This window comes from Sciurus vulgaris (assembly GCF_902686455.1).
Source record: "Sciurus vulgaris genome assembly, chromosome: 4".
Taxonomy (NCBI): Eukaryota; Metazoa; Chordata; class Mammalia; order Rodentia; family Sciuridae; genus Sciurus; species Sciurus vulgaris.
Window position 1 is genome coordinate 14,338,431 of NC_136464.1, and position 24,150 is coordinate 14,362,580.

At 36.0% G+C, this 24,150-nt stretch overlaps 1 protein-coding gene across 1 annotated transcript in view; it reads right to left on the reverse strand.

Moving 5' to 3' along the window:
• The window catches only part of CCDC172 (coiled-coil domain containing 172), a gene marked incomplete at both ends in the record, with an annotated part of 69,611 nt that overhangs the window by 25,331 nt on the left and 20,130 nt on the right, over positions 1 to 24,150 (reverse strand). The window contains 2 exons of the mRNA XM_079136645.1: positions 14,732 to 14,897; positions 16,285 to 16,401. Coding sequence (XP_078992771.1) covers positions 14,732 to 14,897; positions 16,285 to 16,401 — 283 coding nt within the window. The remainder of the gene's footprint in view (positions 1 to 14,731; positions 14,898 to 16,284; positions 16,402 to 24,150) is intronic.

A 24,150-nucleotide genomic window follows, 5' to 3' on the forward strand; every position in this document is an offset into this window, starting at 1 on the left:
GGTTCACCTCCCAATTGTCCGACAACACTAGAGACAAACTGATCGCCGACCACCAGTGGAGCACCAGCTGCCTGCTGTCACCTGGAAGTTCACTGTTACAGTACCTGCAGGTTTGATTTCACGTGGCTGCCACCATTTTGAGACAATAGCCAGGCCCTGTAGGACCCTTGGCCAGACTGACTGAGCCCCGTCTCCAGGATACCTCAGCCCAACCAATCACTCCCTGCCTCTGGGGCCCTCACATCGACTGACTGCTCCCTGCCGCCAAGACCCCCAGACCAACTGACTGCGCCCTATCACCGGTACCCCAGACTGACTGATTGCACCTGGCCTCCAGGATCCCACAACCACACCAAACACACCCGACCTCCAGGACCCCTGCCAGACCAACCGCATTCCGTCTCCAGGACCTCCAGCTGACCACGTCTAGCCCAGAGCTGCAGCTCTCCATTTGCCAACACATTTCAAAAACAGAGTGGCCATCTAGGATAATCCTGGCAGCCATAGCTCTGATCTTTGGGTGGGGCAAATCCCATCCTGAGACGCCTGCTGGAGGCTTGAAGCTCATTGTCAGGTACCTCTCATGCATCAGGCTACTGAACACTGGGAGGTTTCATTAGTATATGACTGTTATACTGTAGATTTTCTTTTTTCTCCTTTTTAAAAAATTTAAGTTTTTATTTCTTTACTTTTCTTGCTCTCTTTTCCTGTTGTTTACCTGTTCCCTCAGAGTCTCTTTCTCCCTTTTTTTGCATGCTAACATCCAATTTCTTTTGATTACACTCTCACCCTTTCTATTTTCTAGAACTTCTGTATATTCTTTTCTTATCCCATTAACAGCCACATTCTACATCCCTCTACACCCTCTTTGTCCTCCATTAGAAACTGCAGACCTTATTGCAAACCTGTTTGTTTTACCAAAGATAATATTTGAACTCATTTTGTTTACTATGACAATTTTGTTATTGTCCCCATAGGGGCTATGTGGTCTAGGATTGCATACTGTCTGATTTGGGCACTGTTAATATTGATCTCCCCTTAAAGAAAGGGTTTTGGAAACCTATAGGGCCACTATAAGCCTATAGGGGGAAATCTGCAATATCCCAGATCTGCACTGCTACAGGGAAAGATACATGAACAACATGAAAAAACAAGGGAAGAAAATGATCCAAACAAATCTAGATTCTATATTAATAGAATCCAATGACAGTATGGTAGAAGAAATGTCAGAAAAGGACTTCAGATTATACATGATTAAGAGGATTCATGAAGCAAAGGATGAGATAAGAGAGCAAATGCAGGCAATGAATGATAATACCAATAAGCTGAAAGATCAACTGCAGGAAGCAAAATATCATTTCAACAAAGAGATAGAGATTAAAAAAAAAAAAAAAAAAAACCAAATGGAAATGCTTGAAATGAAGGATACAATAAACCAAATAAAAAAACTCAATGGAAAGCATCACCAACAGACTAGACCACTTGGAAGACAGAACCTCAGACAATGAAGACAAAATATTTAATCTTGAAAATAAAGTTGCCCAAACAGAGAAGATGGTAAGAAATCATGAACAGAATCTCTAAGAACTATGGGACATCATAAAAAGACCAAATTTAAGAATTATTGGGATTGAGAAAGGCACAGAGATACAAACCAAAGGAATGAACAACCTATTCAATGAAATAATATCAGAAAATTTCCCAAACCTGAAGAATGAAATGGAAAATCAAATACAAGAGGCTTACAGAACACCAAATGCACAGAATCACAACAGATCCACACCAAGGCACATTATAATGAAAATGCCTAACATTCAAAATAAAGATAGGATTTTGAAGGCCGCGAGAGAAAAGCATCAGATTACACATAGGGAGAGACCAATATGGATAGCAGCTGACTTCTCAACCCAGACTCTAAAAGCTAGAAGGGCCTGGAACAACATATTTCAATCTCTGAAAGAACATGGTTGCCAACCAAGAATCCTATACCCAGAAAAACTAACCTTCAGATTTGAAGATGAAATAAAATCCTAACATGATAAACAAAAGTTAAAAGAATTTACAAATAGAAAGCCTGCACTACAGAATGTTCTCAACAAAATATTCCATGAGGAGGAAATGAAAAACAACAATGGAGGTCAGCAAAGGGAGGAAATACCTTAGAGAAAAAACATTCAAAGGAGAAACCAAGCCAATGTAAAAACCAAAAATAAGCCAAATGACTGGGAATACAAATCATATCTCAATAATAACCCTGAACATTAATGGCCTACACTCATCAATCAAAAGACATAGACTGGCAGAATGGATTAAAAAGAAAGACCCAACAATATGATGCCTGCAAGAGACTCATCTCATACAAAAAGACATCCACAGACTAAAGGTGAAAGGATGGGATAAAAAACCTACCACGCACATGGACTCAGGAAAAAAGTGGGGGTTTCCATCCTTATATCAGATAAAGTGGATTTCAAGCCAAAGTTAGTCAGAAGGGATAAAGAGGGACATTTCATACTGCTTAAGGGAACCATAAATCAGGAAGACATAACGATAGTAAATATTTATGCCCCAAACAATGGTGCATCCCTGTACATCAAACAAATCCTTCTCAATTTCAAGAATCACATAGACCACAACACAATAATTCTGGGTGACTTTAACGCACCGCTGTCACCACTAGATAGATCTTCCAAACAAAATCCAACCAAAGAAACCATAGAACTCAATAACACAATCAATAACCTAGACTTAATAGACATATATAGAATATTCCATCCATCAACGAGTGGATTCACTTTCTTCTCAGCAGCACATGGAACCTTCTCGAAAATAGACCATATGTTATGCCACAAAGCAGCCCTTAGGAAATGCAAAAATATAGATATACTGCCTTGTGTTCTATCAGATCACAATGGACTGAGAGTAGAAATCAGTGACAAAATAAAAAAGAGAAATTACTCCAACACCTGGAGAATAAATAATATGCTATTGAATGAAACATGGATAACAAAAAACATCAGGGAGGAGATTAAAAAATTCTTAGAGGTCAATGACAACGATGATACAACATATCAAAATCTCTGGGACACTATGAAAGCAGTACTAAAAGGAAAAATCATTGCATGGAACACATTCCAGAAAACAATGAAAAGTCAACAACTAAATGACCTAACATTACAGCTCAAAGCCCTAGAAAAAGAAGAACAGAATAACAGCAAAAGTAGTAGAAGACAGGAAATAATTAAAATCAGAGCTGAAATCAATGAAACTGAAACAAAAGAAACTATTCAAAAAATTGACAAAACAAAAAGTTGATTCTTTGAGAAAGTAAACAAAATAGACAAACCCTTAGCCACACTAACAAAGAAAAGGAGAGAGAAAACTCAAATTACTAAAATACATGATGCAAAAGGAAATATCATGACAGACACTACTGAGATACAGAACATAATGAGAAGCTACTTTGAAAATCTGTATTCCAACAAAATAAAAACTACCAAAGACATTGACAAATTTCTAGAGACATATGCTCCTCCCAAACTGAACCAGGACATACACAACTTAAACAGATCAATATCAAGCAATGAAATAGAAGAAGCCATTAAAAACCTACCATTGAAGAAAATCCCAGGACCAGACAGATTCTCAGCAGAGTTCTATAAGACCTTCAAAGAAGAACTAATTCCAATACTTCTCAAAGTATTCCAGGAAATAGAAAAGGAGGGTGCCCTACCGAACACATTCTATGAAGCTAATATCACCCTCATACCCAAACCAGGAAAAGACACATCAAGGAAAAAAAATTTTAGACCAATATCCTTGATGAATATAGATGCAAAGATCCTTAACAAAATATTGGCAAACCGTATCCAAAAACATATTAAGAAAATTGTGCACCACGATCAAGTGGGGTTCATCCCTGGAATGCAAGGATGGTTCAGCATTCGTAAATCAATAAATGTAATCCATCATGTCAACAGACTTAAGAAGGATAAGAATCATATGGTTATTTCAGTTGATGCAGAAAAAGCGTTCAACAAAATACAACACCCCTTCATGCTCAAAACACTAGAAAAATTAGGGATAGTAGGAACATACCTCAACATTGTAAAGGCTATTTATGCTAAGCCCATGGCCAACATCATTCTTAATGGAGAAAAACTGAAACCATTCCCTTTAAAAATGGGAAGAAGACAGGGATGCCCTCTTTCACCATTTCTATTCAACACTGTCCTCGAAACTCTAGCCAGAGCAATTAGGCAGACTAAAGAAATTAAAGGGATACAAATAGGAAAAGAGGAACTTAAGCTGTCACTATTTGCGGATGACATGATTCTATATTTAGAGGATCCAAAAACCTCCTCCAGAAAACTTCTAGACCTCATCGATGAATTCGGCAAAATAGCAGGCTATAAAATCAACACGCATAAATCTAAAGCATTTTTATACGCAAGCGACAAAACAGCTAAAAGGGAAATGAGGAAAACAACCCCATTTGCAATAGCCTCAAAAAAATAAAATACTTGGGAATCAATCTAACCAAAGAGGTAAAAGATGTCTACAATGAAAACTACAAAACATTGAAGAAAGAAATTAAGGAAGACCTTAGAAGATGGAAAGATCTCCCATGTTCTTGGATAGGCAGAATTAATACTGTCAAAATGGCCATACTACCAAAAGTGCTATACAGATTCAATGCAATTCCAATTAAAATCCCAATGACGTACCTCACAGAAATAGAGCAAGCAATCATAAAATTCATTTGGAAGAATAAGAAACCCAGAATAGCTAAAGCAATCCTTAGCAGGAAGAATGAAACAGGGGGTATCGCAATACCAAACTTCAACTATACTACAAAGCAATAATAACAAAAACAGCACAGTATTGGCACCAAAATAGGCAGGTAGATCAATGGTACAGAATAGAGGACATGGACACAAACCCAAATAAATACAATTTTCTCATACTATACAAAGGGGCCAAAAATATGCAATGCAGAAAAGATAGCCTCTTCAACAAATGGTGCTGGAAAAACTGGAAATCCATATGCAACAGAATGAAAATAAACACCTATCTCTCACCCTGCACAAAACTCAACTCACAATGGATCAAGAACCTTGAAATCAGACCAGAGACCCTGCATCTTATAGAAGAAAAAGTAGGTCCAAATCTTCACCTTGTTGGCTTAGGATCAGACTTCCTTAACAGGACTCCCATAGCACAAGAAATAAAAGCAAGAATAAATAACTGGGATAGATTCAAACTAAAAAGCTTTCTCTCAGCAAAGGAAACTATCAGCAATGTGAAGAAAGAGCCTACAGAGTGGGAGAATATCTTTGCCACTCATACTACAGATAGATCATTAATTTCCAGAATATATAAAGAACACAAAAAATCTACACGAAGAATATGAATAACCCAATCAACAAATGGGCTAAGGATATGAACAGACACTTCACAGAAGAAGATCTACAAGCAATCAACAAACATATGAAAAAATGTTCACCATCTTTAGTAATAAGAGAAATGCAAATCAAAACTACCCTCAGATTCCATCTCACCCCAATTAGAATGGTGATTATCAAGAATACAAGCAACAATAGGTGTTGGCGAGGATGTGGGGAAAAAGGTACACTCATACATTGCTGGTGGGGCTGAAGATTAGTGCAGCCACTCTGGAAAGCAGTGTGGAGATTCCTTAGAAAACTTGGAATGGACCTACCATTTGACCCAGCTATCCCACTCCTTGGCCTATACCCAAAGGACTTAAAATCAGCATACTACAGAGATACAGCCACATCAATGTTCATAGCTGCTCAATTCACAATAGCCAGATTGTGGAACCAACCTAGATGTCCTTCAATTGATGAATGGATAAAGAAACTGTGGCATATATATACAATGGAATATTACTCAGCCATAAAGAATGATAAAATTATGGCATTTGCAGGCAAATGGATGAAATTGGAGAATATCATGTTACATGAGATAAACCAATCTCAAAAATCCAAAAGACGAATGATCTCACTGATAAGCGGATGATGACACATAATGGATGGTGGGAGGGGGGCAAGAATGGAGGAAGGAGGGACTGTATAGAGGGAAAAGAGAGGTGGGAGGGGTGGGGAGGAAGGAAAAAAATAACGAAATGAATCAAACATCATTACTCTATATAAATGTATGAATATGCAAATGGTATGCTGTTACTCCATGTACAAACAGAAACAACATGTATCCCAATTGTTTATGATAAAAATAAATTTTAAAAAAAAGCTGTCCACTAGGTAACCCTGAATTCACAAAGTAATGTATCCTGCCCATCTTTCTTGAAGCTCATTTCCAGACTCCTTGCTGACTTTCTTCCTCTTTTGCCTTGAAAATCCTGGTCTTCCTCAGGGTTTTGTTCTTTTTATTTCAATACACTCTCCCTAAGGATTCCTAAAATTTAATAACTCCAGCCTAGACACCTGTCTTGAGTTCTTGACTTAAATATTCAACATCTATATCTAATCAACAGCTACACTTAAATCTTTCATGTGACTAATCAATATCATCCTTCAGATCACAGTATGAAGTTCACTTGCTCAGAGAAGTCTTAATTACCTAGTTCAGGTTAGGTCTACTTCTTACATGATCTCCATATCTCATTCATATGAAGCAAGAGAATATATCTCTCATTCTGAATCAGTTACCGACTTATTTCATTCATACTGGTAAAAATGGGGCATTAAACAAAACAAAGCTCCTGTCATGATGGAGATTAAATTTGATACAAAAATGCCATGATATACATAGAGATAGATCTTCTGGAAATATAAAGAACCAACAGTATCAGATACCAAAGAAGCAAATCTATTAACTATATCTTTCTGAAGGAAAAAGACACAGAGGATTCCAACAGTATTTGCAATATCATGGACTTTTTTTTTCCTTTCAATTTGATGAAGGAATAATTTGCGTAAGGCAAATCCCTTTCAAGCATACAATTCCATGAGTCTGACAGACATTTATACCTGTGATACCACTCCCACAAACAGTACCCACCCAAGATTTCTTGTGACCCTTCGCACTGATTTTGGTCCAGGAAATCAGCTATCTGCTTATTCTTATAGATTAGTTTGCAGTGTGCCTAGCTTCTTTTACTCACCATTTACCTTCAGATTCACCCATGTTATATGTCACATGTCATTTTATTGCTGAATATTCTGCATGGACCTGCCAATTTTGGCTATCTTTTCACCTCTTAATGGATATTTAAATTATGTTTGATTTTTGTCTATTGTGAATAAAGTTGCTAATAATGGTGTGGACATTCTTTTCATTTCTCTGGATTATCTAGTTGTATAGTGACTGGGTTATATGGTAAATGTATAATTAATATTTTAATAAACTACAAAATGTTCCAAGGTAACTGTACCATTTATTTTATGTTTTCATCACTACCATATGAGTTTCAGATATTCCATATTCTTGTCAATACTTCATCAGTTTTTTAAATTTTTATTAAAAGAATATATAGTGATATCTCATTGTGGTTTTACTTTCATTAGTGGCTAAGAATATTGAGTATCTTTTCACACCGATTACTACTGGTACTCTATTGTAAAGTTAAACTATTTTGTCCCTTTTATAATTGGCTTTATTGTCTTCCTATTTTTACATTGCAAGAGTTCATGATATTGTAGGTAACAGAACATTGGCAGACATGTATTGTAAATATTTTCTCCAAGTTCATGGTATTTTTTTTTTCCTTAAGTATTTTTTCAATTTATTTTAAATCCAATTTAGTTTTTTTTTTTTCCTTTCATGGTTTATGTTTCTTATGTCCATCTAAGAAATTATTTCTTGTTACAAGGTGGCAAAGATTTTCTATCCAGTTTTCTACAGGGAAATCTGTAATTTCAGTTTTCATGTTTAGATATAAGTCCATTTTGGGTTAATTTTTAATATGGAATGTAGTAAGAATCAAAGATCATCATTAATGTACAATAGATTTCCAATTGTTCCAGCATAACTTATTGAAAAAGACTCTACCTTCCCCTACTTGATTGCCATGCCATCTTTGTTGAAAACCAATTGACCACTATGCATGACAATTTGTGTACTTTCCTGTTCCAGTGCTCGACATTCCTGTTCTTAAGCTAGTGACATAATACCTTGGTTTGAGGGAGTGCAAACTTTTTCTAAATTTTTTCAGTTTTCTATTCCTTTAATTTCCATTTTAGTTTTTGAATTCAGTTCTTTTCATTTTGGTTTCGTTTGCTTTTCTTTAGCTTCATCATGTAAAACTTTATATTGTTGTTCACCATTTTTCTTTTTACTAATATAAAATTAAGCATTAAAAACTACCTATGTACTTCCAAGCACTGCTTTATAATCAAAATTATAAAATTTTGATGTTTTGTCTGTACTATCACTCAGTTTAAAATATTTCATAAGTTGCTTTTAATTTTACCTCTGGTCCAAGAATTATTTGCAAGTATTGTATTTACTTTCCAAATATTTAGTGTTTTCTTAGATATTTTGTTGTTACTGATTTTTAATTTACTCCCTATGGCTTCAGGATTTAGGATGCATGATTTCCATCTACTCAACTTAATAAAAATTCACCTTTTCTTCATTATAAAATTCCCCTCCTTATTTTTGGTAAAATTCTTTATCTTAAATTCAATTATATTTGATATTAATATAGCCCTTTTAGCTTTTGTATGGTAACTGTTTAAATGGATTATTTTTCGCCATTTTGTTTCAACCTCTTTGTTTCCTTAAAATTTCTTTAGACTCTCTTATAGGCAGTATAGAGTCGAGTCTTTGTATTATTCTGATTAGCTCTGCCTTTTGACTGTAGTGATTAGCCCAGTAACAATTTAATTATTGGTAAAGATGGATTTAGTTCTACCATTTTATTATTTCTATCTATCCTCTGTGGGTTTTGTTCCTATGTTCCCCTTTCTCACTTTCATTCAGACTACATAAACATTTCTTAAGGTTCCTTTTTAATTTATGTACTATCCTTTTAGCTATGAATTTTTGTATTTATTTTTTCTATATTAATTATCCTCAGAATTAAAATAAACACCTGTGGTAGGTTTTTTATGAGATTCCTCTGCTCTAGGATTCTTGCCATTAAGATATGGTTTAAGGTTTAAGTGGATTCACCGCTATTGTATAGGAACACGTTTGGTTTAGGGGTATTGATTTTATATACTGCTACTTTGCTGAATTTATTTATTAGTTCTAGAAGTTTTCTGGTGGAATTTTTTGGTTTTTCTAAATATAGAATCATGTCATCTGTCTAATTAGTCTGGCTAGAGTTTCAAGGACAATGTTGAATAAAAGTGGTGAGAGAGCACCCTTGTCTTGTTCTAGTTTTTAGAGGGAATGCTTTCAATTTGTCTCCACTTAGAATTATGCTGGCCTTGGGTATAGCATATATAACTTTTACAATGTTGAGGTATATTCCTACTATCCCTAGGTTTCCTAGTGTTTTGAACATGAAGAGGTACTGTATTTGTCAAATGCTTTTTCTGCATCTATTGAGATGATCATCTGATTCTTGTTTGTTAGTCATCTGATAAGATGAATTACTTTTATTGATTTCCATATGTTGAACCAACCCTGCATCCCTGGGATGAACCCCTTGATTATGGTGCACTATTGTTTTAAAACTACCCCATTCATAACAGCTTCAAAAATAATTAAATACTTGGGAACCAATGTAACAAAAGAGGTGAAAGAACTCTACAATGAAAACTACAGAACACTAAACAAAGAAATTGAAAACAATCTTAGAAGATGGAAAGACCTCCCACACTTCTGGACAGGCAGAATTAATATTGACAAAATGGCCACACTACCAAAAATGCTATATGATTTAATGCAATTCCTATTAAAATCCCAACAACATTCTTCATAGAACCAGAAAAAGCAATCATGGAAATTCATTTGGAAAAGTAAGAGACCCAGAATAGCCAAAGCAATCCTTAGCAAGAAAAGTGAAGCAGGAGGCATAACAATACCACACGTTAAACTATACTATGGAGCTACAGTAACAAAAACAGCATGGTATTGGCACCAAAACAGACACACAGACCAATGGTACAGAATAGAAGACAGAGAGACAACCCCACAAAAATACAATTATCTCATATTAGACAAAGGTGCTAAAAACATTCAATGGAGAAAAACCCTATTCAACAAATGGTGCTGGGAAAAATGGAAAGCCACATGTAACACAATGAAATTTAACCTCTATTTCTCACCCTGCATGAAACTCAGCTCAAATTAGATCAAATATTTAGGCACTAGAACAGAGACCCTGCAACTATTATTAAGAAAAAGTAGGCCCAAATCTTCACCATATTAGCCTAGGGCCTGATTTCCTTAACAAGATCCCTAAAGCACAAGAAGTAAAATCAAGAATCAATAAATGGGATGGTATCAAACTAAAAAGCTTCTTCTCAGCAAAAGAAACAATCAATAATGTGAAGAGAGAACCTACAGATTGGGAGAAAATCTTTACCACATACACCTCAGATAAAGCATTACTGTCCAGGATATATAAAGAACTCAAAAAACTTAACACCAAAAAAAAAAAAAAAAAAACCCAATAAATAAATGGGCTACAGAACTGAACAGACACTTTATAGAAGAAATACAATCAATGAACAAATATTTTTAAAATGTTCAACATTTCAAGCAATTAGAGAAATGCAAATCAAAACTAAGATTTCATCTCATTCCAGTCAGAATGGCAATTATCAAGAATACAAGCAACAATAAATGTTGGTGAGGATGTGGGGAAAAAGGTACATGGCTGGTGGGAATGCAAACTAGGGCAACCACTATGGAAAGCAGTATGGAGATTCCTCAGAAAACTTGGAATGGAACCACCATTTAACCCAGTCATCCCACTTCTAGGTTTACACGCAAGTACTTAAAAAAAAAATGGCATATGACAGTGACACAACCACTTCAATGTTTATAGCAGCTCAATTCATAATAGCTAAAACTATGGAACCAACCTAGGTGCCCTTCAATAGATGAATGGATAGAGAAAATGTAGCATATATATCTGATGGAATATTACTCAGCTTTAAAGAAGAATTAAATTATGGCATTTGCTGGTAAATGACAGAATTGGAGAATATAATGCTAAGTGAAATAAGTCAATCCCAAAGAACCAAAGGCCAACAGTTTTCTCTGATATGCTGATGCTAATTCACAATAAGCAGGGAGGCACTCGAGAAGAATAGAGTTACTTTATACTATGACATAGAGGGGAGTGAAGGGAGGGGAGGGGATATGGGGATAGGAAAGATAGGAGAATGAAACAGACATTATTATCTTATGTACATATTATGACTACATGACCAATGTGATTCTACAACATGTACAATCAGAAAAATGAGAAATTATACACTATTTATGTATGATATATTCAAGTGCATAAATGCATTCTACTATCATATATGACTAATTAGAACAAATAAAAAATAAAAAGCATAAAAAAGAGATGGTTTGAAGGTAAAGATAAAACCCACAGCATTCTTAGGAAACCATGGTCTAAAAGACAAAACCTAAGATGTATATTTAAAACCTTTAGCTTTGATTTCAGGAAAATCCAGGGTGATGCTGCAGAGAACCAGTCAAACCAAAGGGCCATTAAGAAGCTAAAGGACCAACCTAGATCCCTTTGCTGGATGACTGGATAAAGAAAATGTGGCATATGTATATATACAATGGAATATTACTCAGCTTTAAAGAAGAATGAAATTCTGGCATTTGCTGGTAAATGGGTGGAGTTAAAGAATATTATGCTAAGTGAAATAAGCCAAACCCAAAAATCCAAAGGCCAAATGTTTTCTCTGGTATACAGAAGCTAATTCACAATTAGGGGAGATGGATAAGGAAGAACACAGTTACTTTATATTAGGCAGAAGGGAGTGAAAGGAGGGAAAGGGGTATAGGAGAAGGAATAATAGTAGAATGAAATAGAAATTATTACCTCCTGTACATGTATGACTACATGACCAATGTGATCCTGCAATATGTATAATCGGGAAAATGAGATTACATTCTATTAATATATGATTTATTTAAATGTATAAATGCATTCTACTGTCTTGTACAACTAATTAGAACAAATAAAATTTAAAAACTTTAAAAAAAGAAGCGAAAAGATCTTGTGCCTCAGCAGTTTTAGTAGAAGTCCAAAGATAAAAGGTCTTAGAACAAACAAGTTTGTAGTTTTGAGTTTTTCCTAATGGAGTCAACATCAGTAAGATTTATGTGAGAATCACCAAATTTTTAAGATAATTGTATTATCAGGAACATAGAAAGTTTGCAATGAAATGGATAGAGACAGTAAACAATGAAAAAGGAGTTTTTGAATACCCAATCTTCTACAGTACAGAAGCAGGCTGACCAAAGTAGCTGCTACAAATATGAGTTATCTTTTACTGAAAAAAAGAAAAGAAATGGAAAGGAAAGGAAGAAAGAACAAAAGAAAGAAAGAAAGAAAATAATGGCACAGGGAATGGAAGCAAGAGAACAGAGGGTGGAGCTAAGGCATGGAGAATCATTTCTGGGCAGAATGATAATTGAATTCTAATTAAGGAATTCCATTATTTTTGTAACTGGATTTCAGAATTGTGATGGAGCAATGAAACCTGTGATTTTCCTGTTTTTTCCCTTTCCAAACAGGAGTGTGCCTTGAAATTATCCTATGTCTTGTTTTGTTTTTTTGGTACCAAGGATTGAACTCAGGGGCACTCAATCACTGAGCCACATCCCCAGTCCTATTTTATATTTTATTTAGAGACAGGGTCGCACTGAGTTGTTGCTTAGCACCTCGCTTTTTGCTGAGGCTAGCTTTGAACTCAGGATCCTCCTGCCCTAGCCTCCTAAGTCACTGGGATTACAGGCGTGCACCACTGCATCCAACTTATCCTATGTTTCTCTCATCATAGTACATTTGACATGTGAGGGAATAATTATCTTTTTTACATACAGGTTTTTAGATCAAAAGGAAATATACATAAGAAATTATATAAGGAATGATAATCAAAGAACCTCATCTGCCACTGAACCTGATTTAAATGAAGACATACTGTAATTTAATGCTATAATAGAATCTCTGATGTTTGGAAACTGGCTTATTTTTGACTTTTTCTATTTCTGTCTACATGAATGAATGACAAAGTCTTGTATTCTTCCTAAACATTCCTATAACCCATTAAATCCCAAGTTTTCAATTTTGCAAGTATTTCAACAAAATTGACACAGGTATATTAAAAGAGATTGAAAACAATAATCTATAGCTTATGTGTTATTATATTGATCAATAGTGTAATTATAATCAGATTTTTATTGTATAATTATGTATTATAAAGCTATATAGTGTATAATGGTTAATTTGAATTGTCAACTTGATTGGATGAAGAGATGCCAATGATCAAGAGCCTTCTGGATGTGTCAATGAGGGTGTGTCTAGGAATGACTGGAATGTGGGATAGGAACTGAAGTGGAGCCCCTCCCTATGCATGGGCAGCACCACCCTCTAGAAGGATGGAATAAAAGCTGGAAGAACAAGGAAGCAGTAGCAGATACAGGCTCAGCTCTTCTTGAATGGGTTCTTGATTGCTGCTTCAATTGTCTGAGGATATGGGACTCTTGCTTCTTCACTCTTCCAAAGCAGACTCTGTCAGTGATTCTCCAGGTAGTTTCCAGAAACCTTGGTCTCAGCCTAGGGTAGCACTGTTGATCTTTCTTGTTCTGCAGCTTCTGAGTCTTGGATTGCACAGTTGCTGGTTCTTCCAGCTCTCTAGCTACAGACAGCCACTGTGGACTATCCAGCTTCTGGTTGTGTAAGCCAACCTAATAAATCCCCTTTTATAATCATACTTCCTGTTGATTCTGTTCCTCTAGAGAACCCTAATACATGTAGTATATACTATATGTAAATTTTTACAAGTATTGTACATCTGGGATAATAGGACAAAATGGGTTAATTCTCTCCCTCTGCTCTGTGGCAACTGCTTTATTTTAATATCTTATCAGAGGTTGTAATTACCAGCATAACACTATTCCTGAAATGAAACTCTCCCAAACCTATTGTTTTCTGGCTTATAAAGGAGTGATGGTAAAATAAGATTCACAGCATCAGTCCTAACCCCTATCATTGCTTCTGTCACATTGTGCTAAAATATCTGCCTACATATTTGGTTCTTCAACTTTTAAATTTTATATCCCCAGGACTTAGAATAGTGTCTATTACATAACAGGTAGTTGATAGTTATTAATAGTGAATGAATGACTGAATGCTAATGTCACATGTACTTCTAAAGAATTTAATACTGCTCAAAATAAAAAAATACATATTCACAGTCAGGTATAGTGGTAGTAATCCTAGCCACTCTGGACACTGAGGCAGGAGGATTGCCAGTCTCAAAATTTAGTGAGACACTCAGCAACTTAATGAGACTCCCATCTCAAAATGAAAAAAAGGGCTAGGGATGTAGCTCAGTGGTAAAGCACCCCTGGGTTCAATCCCTAGTAACCCTCTCCACCAAAATATACATATTCATTAGGAAAATTAGAAGAAAAAAAAACTATATAACAACCTGTTTGCTTATGGAAAAGCTAAAATTTCTAGAAAATTCATTCATTCATTCAAAATAAGTTATTTTAATTAATGCCAGACAAATAAAGCAGTACTATGCACTCATACCCCATTTCAAAATGTTTGCCTGGTTTTCTAGGTCAGCTATTTCAATCTTGACATTTTCTTTCATCAAAAGTTCTCTTTTCTTTGTTATTTCATACTCATTATTGAAGTCTGTAATTTCCTTAATAAATTTTTCCTCCTCCTCTGTCACTCTTTTCTTTGTAGACTCCTGAAATACAGAAATAAAAGATCAAATGTGATGTTGGTTGCAATATTTTTCTTTAATGATTTAAAATACAATCATCTGAAATTATTAACAACAAAGTATAAAATAATACTCTTGGTATTACTATAAAAGGCTTTACTCCACTAGTTATATTGTTAAAAAACTGAAATTATTAAATAGTAACAGCAAACTATCTTCAGATGAAAGATTTATCCTTATATAGAAATTCTATTCATCATTATACCTCTGTTTATTTATAAAATTAAACTTTATGATCACACATGCCATTTTGGCACTACAATATAAAATGGGGTGATAAAATAATGACCAAACTTGAAAATTAAAATATATACTCAAAGGAATAATGCTTATAGGGAAAAAAGAAAAGAAAAAAACAGACAAGAACATCCAAAGAAACTTTTTTTTTTTTTTTTTTTGGTACCAGGGATTGATTGAACCCAGGAGCACTGAACCACTGAGCCACATCCCCAGACTTTCTTATTTTTTTATTTTGAGACAGGGTCTCACTTGTTTAGAGCCTCAGTAAGTAGCTTAGGCTGGCTTTGAACTTGCAATTCTCCTGCCTCAGCCTACTAGTTGCTGGGATTATAGGCAAGCACCACAGTACCTGGTCAAGAAAACTTTTTAAAATGTAGATTGATGAAAGCAAAATTACATATTTGACTTCAAAAGCAACTCTAACATTTTACACATAGTATGGAAAAGTGAATTACCAAAACTTTAGACAACACAAAACCCTAGACTTTTTGACAATGTTAGAATTCAAACATTTTTAGATTCTATTTTCTATCTTCCCTTAAGATTTATCAAATAATTATAAGCCACATTTAGAATCTGGACTTGTCATTCAAAACCATCAAATCTCTTGGTTCTGACTTTTGACCTGTACTTTTAATATCTTTAAATGTATTTTCTCTCTTTAAAATGTCAACTAATCACAAGTCACATCTCCAAACACACTGGCATTCAAAACTACTTTTCGGTTTGTTACCTCTGACTTTAGATAGAAAGATAAAAATATCCATCCTTTCACTCATATCTATAAATGTGCCTAAAGAATGAACATTTCTACCTTTCAAAAGCCTTAAAACCAACGTCTCAAAGCCGAGCAATTCAAATCAGTTGCACTCTTTCCTTTAAGCTTATTACAATTGCAAATAATTTCTGCTACATCCCTGCCAATAGATCTCTTTCAAGCTATATTACTCTACCAATTGGTTTTAAATAGCACTTAATACTTTTTACTTATCTGAATAGTACTATCTGCCAATATGCATATGGATAATTTTCTAAAAGTACACCTAAGTATATCGAAATACTTCTTGACATGGTTATTGAAACAGATTTTTCTAAGTGGTTGGAGACTTACAAAGGTTTGGAGAAGAACACCCCTTTGGTTTGTGATTTCACTGCACTGTCTTTCTAAAGCATTTTCACGAGTTTTCAAAAGCTGTAAGAGGAAGGCTTTTTCAGAAAACTGCTGAACCTTCAAAGTACAGAAATCAGAATGAAACAATTAGATATTTTAGGGTATATATGCTAATAGAACAGATATACATAGTATAAAACATTTTCTATATTAATCTTTGCAAAATAAAATTTGCATTAAACATCTTACTGTACATATGCTGTAAGTACTACATAATTATACTTTTATAATCACTTCTACCAGTAAGACCATGAGCTCCTTGAGGGCAGGGAATGTGTTTTCTTCCTCTTCAAACCTAGCACAGTTCTCAGGTTAGGTACTAAAGCTTTTGACTATACACATTGAAATCTGCTTCAAGACATCTTGTTTTAAAGAACAAGTTTCAATTCTTACAACTAATAATGGATGAATAAAGCATTTATATAACAGATAAAATCTATAAAACACAGGCAAAACCCCAATCCCATGACTATAATTACATCAAATAAAACATAGACCTGTTAAATTCCTCAAACAGATTTTGAGAACTCATTTTAAATTTTACTGGTGGGATTTTTCAAGACCACTTTTATTTTCAGAGCCCATAACAGTTGATTAGCAATGCTGCTGAGCTGGTACAATCTGAAGGCCCCATCTCCTACTTTAGGCAATCAATCAACAGTTTTTCCCTAAAAACAATCAAACTGAGATGTATCTCAATGGTGTTGGGGAAAGGATCTGTCCTTTTTTCTTCTATTTCCTCTTCCCCATAGGAACTCATTTTTTAATTTAGTACCTCATTTGGTTCTAAGCAGAAAAAGATACACTAAACATTAATAATAGATATGTAACTATTATTTCATTTAACTTTTAAAAATAGCACCTCCTGAGGCAAATATTGAAATAAAAGCCAGGGAGTTTTGATATGTAAAAGTTAAAAATGATGCTGGACTAAAAATAGTTTTTCTGTAGTATTCAGTTTGGCCCTCATAAGAAAGTATCACTTCAGATGGACTGTTCCCATCTCTACAGAGAAAAGAAAAAAGATATAAATTCAATTAAATTGCAGAAAGCAAGATTTATGTTAGTTATAAGAACTTTCTCAAGGTGAGAGGCAGGTTGTGAAATCTCTGTCCCAGAAGATATTGAATAGTAAAGAACTTAGGAATAGTCTAGTCCAGAGGCAAAGAGGTGGCTTGAAAGACATTTTGAAATATTATGCCTAAAAGTTCTAAAAATATTGGCATTTTTAAAAAGAAATGTTGGCTGAAATAAAATAGAAAATATGATCTTACATTTATATAAGCTCACAGCACATCTGCCTACACTATAGTACTTGGTACCATCCTCATCAACCCTATTTTAAGAAAGACATGCGAGAGAAAGATTAGAGAGGAACATTTAACATGATCAAACGAATTGAGATTATACTCTAAAAATTGGAGGAAGAAAAATAAGGTATTTTACTATTTTACTATCTAATGAGACAGAAATTAGAAAACTTGTGTCTAAATCTACCAAATCATATAGAAATTGAAAACAAGGACAAACAAAACTACACACACAATTTATATATTCATATCTCAGGAGATACCACTTTTAAAAGTTGGAATAAAACTGTGTGTGTGTGTGTATAAATTACTACATATATATGTTATATACATAAATATATAGCAACAATGACTGCCCACAAAAAATGCTTCAGAGACCAAATACTGGACATACTTTGGTTTAATCTACTGAGGTACTTGAAGTACTATGCCTTTCAGAATTAAAATTCTTGAATTCTAATCCTGTTGCTGACATAGATGCTATAAAAGACCTGTGTCAAAACCTGAAAGTGAAGAAAATATTACATATCAAATAAATATATATTTTAAATGGAACTTAAGCAAACTTATGATTTAAATTCAGAAACACTTTCAGAACTCATAAATTAGGAAGCTTTGTTTCAGTGATCAACACTAAGAGCTAAAAATTCCCACTGCATTCGTGTCTTTTTTTTTTTTATTGTAAACAAATGGGATACATTTTGATTCTCTGTACATGGAGTAAAGGCATACCATTCATGTAATCATAAATTTACACAGGGCAATGTTGTTTGAGTCATTCTGCCATTTTTCCCCTTCCCCCCCTCCCCACCCACCCCGCTTTTCCCTCTATACAGTCCTTCCTTCCTCCATTCTTGCCCCCCTCCCTAACCCTAACCCTAAACCTAACCCTAACCCTAACGCTAACCCCTCCCACCCCCCATTATATGTCCTCATCCGCTTATCAGCGAGATCATTCATCCTTTGGTTTTTTGAGATTGGCTTATCTCACTTAGCATGATATTCTCTAATTTCATCCATTTGCCTGCAAATGCCATAATTTTATCATTCTTTATGGCTGAGTAATATTCCATTGTATACATATACCAGTTTCTTTATCCATTCATCAATTGAAGGACATCTAGGTTGGTTCCACAATCTGGCTATGGTGAATTGAGCAGCTATGAACATTGATGTGGCTGTATCTCTGTAGTATGCTGATTTTAAGTCCTTTGGGTATAAGCCAAGGAGTAGGATAGCTGGGTCAAATGGTGATTCCATTCCAAGCTTTCTGAGGAATCTCCATACTGCTTTCCAGAGTGGTTGCACCAATTTGCAACCCCACCAGCAATGTATGAGTGTACCTTTTTCCCCACATCCTCGCCAACACCTATTGTTGTTTGTATTCTTGATAATTGCCATTCTAATTAGGGTGAAATGGAATCTGAGGGTAGTTTTGATTTGCATTTCTCTTAGTACTAGAGATGTTGAACATTTTTTCATATATCTGTTGATTGCTTGTAGATCTTCTTCTGTGAAGTGTCTGTTCATTTCCTTAGCCCATTTGTTGATTGGATCATTTGTATTCTTGGTGTAGAGTTTTTTGAGTTCTTTATATATTCTGGAAATTAGCGCTCTATCTGTAGTATGAAGTGGCAAAGATTTTCTCCCACTCTGTAGGCTCTCTCTTCACATTACTCATAGTTTATAAACAAAGTTTTTTTGGTTTTTTTGGTGCTGGGGATTAAACCCAGGGCCTTGTGATTGCGGGGAAGGCACTCTACCAACTGAGCTATCTCCCCAGCCCTATGTCTTTTCTTAAAAGGGAAGAATATCAAATAATAGTTATATGATGTATTGGTACAATAGTATTATCATAACCTGAAAAATGAAACCTATATACCAAAAACTAAAAAGTAGACAACTAATCAAAAGATTAATAAAAAGGGAATACCTATATCTTTCCTCATCTCTAAAATTTTATGTTAATTATCCATTTTGAAGTCTTGTCTATTTCTTTGGATTTATTTTTACTATTAATCTCTCTCTGTTTTGACTTTCTATATTTGTCTTTATCTTTTACTTCTACATTTTCAGCTTTCCATCAAGACCTGAAGAGTCAATAACTTGAAATTACAGTAACAATTTTATAATATATAATGATCAAAACACTTAATACAAAAAGGTCTTGGCAAGCATGGGAAATAGCATAAAAGAAAATGACAGGAGTTTGGGAAGCTGAAATCATTAGGGGCAGGAAAACAAAAGCCTCCAATGTGCTGAATTTCATTGCTGAGGACATCAATAGGTTAAGGTGGTAGAAGCTAGATGAGGCCTTATTCTAATAATATAGAGTCTTCACATTTTAAAGAAACTAAAGGGACAAAAACATTGGTATCTTTTCCCATTCCTCTCTGACAAGTTAAATCTTAGGAAATAAAATAGCTTTTCATAGCCACCTATTTGTTGAACATGTTTTATATTGTTCCTTTTGTTCTGTTAACCCAACTTCTTGTTTTTCATTGTCCTGTTTGAAAACTAGACCTACCAATGTGTAAAATTCAAATATATATAAAAATATAACCCTGAGTATACTGATGAGATCAAAAGATAAGGTCATTTCACAGAATATCATTAGAAATCTCTCTTGTTACAAATTTGATGGGGAGGATCAGAAAAGAGAAGGTAACAAGAGATAGGAAATTGTGCCACAAAGCAATTTTAAACATATTTCTCTGAATGAGGTTTGAACTGAGGCACTATCATGTCCATAGTAGCTTCAACTTCCACCTCCTAAGTTACCCCAAGATTCCAAGGGGCTATAAACAATATAAGAAGAGTGGCAAGTTCCTAGTGGCAGGAATACAAATTTCTCTCATCTCCCTCTGTCCTCTGACTAGAAATGAAAATATCTGCATGCAGTCTTAAAGTTGCATTCTAGAATCAAAAGGCCAAGCTTTGTCAGAAAACATTGCTGTTCTGGAGAAGTTTAATTTATAGCAGTGCCAACTCTCTGGTCAATTCTGCTTCTCTCAGCAATAACGATATTTTTCCTTTACCTGTTTTATCCCTCTTGGGATATTTGATTTTTAAACAAAGCTTATAGTTCTCCCAGTGAGCTGACTTATTTGGTCAAGGAGGAGAGTTTCCAACAAAGGCATGATTTGTGACTCTTCACTGCTCCTTTAGTCTGGGTGCCTTTAGGAGTGTTTCTATCAGAAGAACTTGAAAACTGAAAATGACTGATTTTAAATTAATGTTTGGGTCCAAGTAAGCAAAAATACAGAGGTATTCATTGTTGTTTGTTGTGACTGTTTATTAAAAATAATCTCAGCCTTGAGGAATTGACATTTTGCTGATTAAACACTTTACATAAAAAAAAGAGTTGTGTAGATTTTACATTCTTAAAATCATAACAACTGAAGAAAAGAATGTGGTTGTTACAACTATGATAAAAGGCATTTTAAACATTAGGATACATCAATGAATACTTTATCAATGGCAGATGTTGAGTTTTGTTCCTTTAAACCTTATTAAATGTTGCTAAACTACAGATGCAATGCTTAAAGAATAACTCACTTAGACACAGTAAGGCTAATATAGTAAGGAAGATTCAATATTAGGAAATATTTATCCTTACAATGGTTTATCAGTCATCCCATGATCTGCACCCATTCCCTCTCCAGACATGTCTCCAACTAGCCTTCTCCTCACTCACTCCCTTCCAGTGCCACTGACCCACTGTGTATACATACCGCAGTTTCTTTATCAATTCCTCTGCTGTGGGGCACATAAGTTGGTTCCTTAGCTTGGCTATTGTGAATTGAGCTGCTACAAATACTGAAGTGACTGTATCACTGTAGTATGCTAATTTTAAATCCTTTGGGTATAAACTGAGGAGTGGGATAGAAGGGTCAAATGGTGGTTCAGTTCCAAGTTTTCTAAGGAGTCTCCATACTGCATTCAAGAGTGAACAATTTGTAGTCCCACCAGCAATGTATAAGTGAACCTCTTTCCCCACATCCTTGCCAACATTTATTGTTGCTTGTATTCTTGATAATTGCCAGTCTGACTGGGGTGAAATGGAATCTCAGTGTAGTTTTGATTTGCATTTCTTTAATTGCTAGAGACAGTGAACATTTTTTCATGTATTTTTTTGACCCTTGGTATTTCCTCTTCTGTGAAGTACCTGTTCAGTTCCTCAGTCCATTTATTCATTGGGTTATTTATTTTTTTGTTGTTGTTCTTGTTAAGTTTTTAGAGTTCTTTGGATATCCTGGAGATTAATGCCTTCTTTGTCTCAGGTGCTGGTGGTAAAGATTTTCCTCTCATTTTGTAGGCTCTCTCTTCACATTCTTGTTCTTGATTATTTCCTTTGCTGTGAATACTTTGTTTGATACCATCCCACTTATTGATCCTTGATTCTACGTCTTGCACTTTAGGAGTTTTACTGAGGAGGGCAGTTCCTAATCTGACACGGTGCAAGTTGGATCTACTTTTTTCTTCTAATAAGTGTAGGGTCTCTGATCTATTGCCTATGTACTTGATCCACTTTGAGTTTTGTGCAAGGTGAGCAATAGATTCAATTTCATTCTACTATATATGGATTTCCAGTATTCCTAGCACCATTTATTGAAAAGGCTGTCTTTTCTTCAATGTATTTTGATGGCACCTTTGTCTAGTATGTGATAACTGTATTTATGTGGGTTTGTTTCTGTGTCTTCTATTATGTTCCATTGGTCTTCATGTTGTTTCAGTGCCAATACCATGCACTCTGTTTTTGTTACTACAGCTCTGTAGTACAACTGGTGGTGTGGTCTGGAATTGTGATGCCTCCTCCTTCACTTTTCTCACTAAGGATTGCTTTGGCTATTGTGGGCTTTTTATTTTTTCAAATGAATTTCATGACTGCTTTTCTTAGTTCTATGAAGAATGTTTTTGGGATTGTAATAAGAATTGCATTAAATATAGATAGCACTTTCGATAGTATGGCTGCTTTAACAATATTAATTCTGCCTATCCAAGAACATGGGAGATCTTTCCATCTTCGAAGGACTTCTTCAATTTCTCTCTTTAGTGTTCTGAACTGATCTTACAGGACAACACCATGAACCCTATGAAAAACAGTTAACAGAAGAGCAGAGGAGAATTATCTAATAATTTTAGAGAAAGAGCAGTATACCTCCATAATTTTACTGTGAGATGCCCTTCCTTTCTTCTGCCTTTTTTTTTTTTTTTGGCTAATCAAGAGGGTGCAAAAAAAAAAAAGGTACATCCATTAAAAAGTAAGTAAGAGCAAGGGGTTGGAGTTGTGGCTCAGTGACAGAGCGCTTGCCTCACATGTGTGAGGAATTGGGTTCAAGTCTCAGCACTACAAATAAATAAATAAATAAAATAATGAGTCATCAACAACTCAAAAAGTATTTTTAAAATGTAGGGGATTTTCAAGATGGCGGCCTAGAGGGTGGCTGCATTTCATGTTGCTCCAGGACTCAGAATTAAAAGAGGACATATTGAGAGACTTGGGACCAACTCGAAGCAGCCGGGTGAGTCTCTCCTGTTGGGGAGGCGTCACGGATGGGACAGTAGTCCCGGAACGCAGGGAACTTTGTGAAGTAGAGCTGCCAGCGAGACACCCCTCTTCCCGCTGGAGCAGTGAACTCGGACAACTGGGAGCGTTGGAGAGGAGGCTGCTCAGCACAGCGCTGGGACTCGGAGCAACCACTGGGGCTCCGGTGGCTGCCCAAGGGAGGAGCAGCGAGGAGAGCTGTATGGACTCAGAACACTGCGGCCTGCCCTGAGGAGGAGGAGGAGGAGGAGGAGGAGGAGCGCAGCCACTTGGATTCGGAGTGGATACACCAGAGCTACAGGCGGTTGCCAGAGGAGGGACTGCGTGGCGAGCTGTTGGGACTCAGACCAGTTCTGAACACCGGGGCCTGCCCGGAGTAGTAGGAGGAGGAGGAGGAGGACCATGGTGGGTCGCTTGGACTCATAGTGACTGTATTAGAGCTCCAGGCGGCTGCTCAGAGGAGGAGGTGATTGGTGAGTTGTTTGGACTTAAAGCGACCACTCCTGAACACCGGGGGTGGGGGGGGTGCCTGGAGGAGGAGCGCAGTGGGTCGCTTGGTCTCAAGTGGCCGCACCAGAGCTCCGGGCGGTTGCCCAGAGGATGCGTGCAGCGGGTCACGTGGATTCAGAGCCACTCAGAGAGACGACTGCTCCTGAACACCCTGGGGGGTTACCTGGAGGAGGAGGAGGAACGGGGAGGGTCACTTCGACTCGGAGTGATTGATTGCCCAGGGCTACGGGTGGTTGGTGGGAGGAGGAGGCACGCAGTGAGTTGCTTGGACTCCTAGTGACCGCACTGGAAAACTGAGTGGCTGTCTGGAGGAAGAGCCGTGTGGCGGGTCTCTGGGACTCAGAGCGATTATACGGGGCCCCAGGTGGCTGCTCAGAGGAGGGGCTGCATAGCCAGGTGATTAGGTGCAGAGCAGGGTCCCAGGATCTAGGAGGCTTC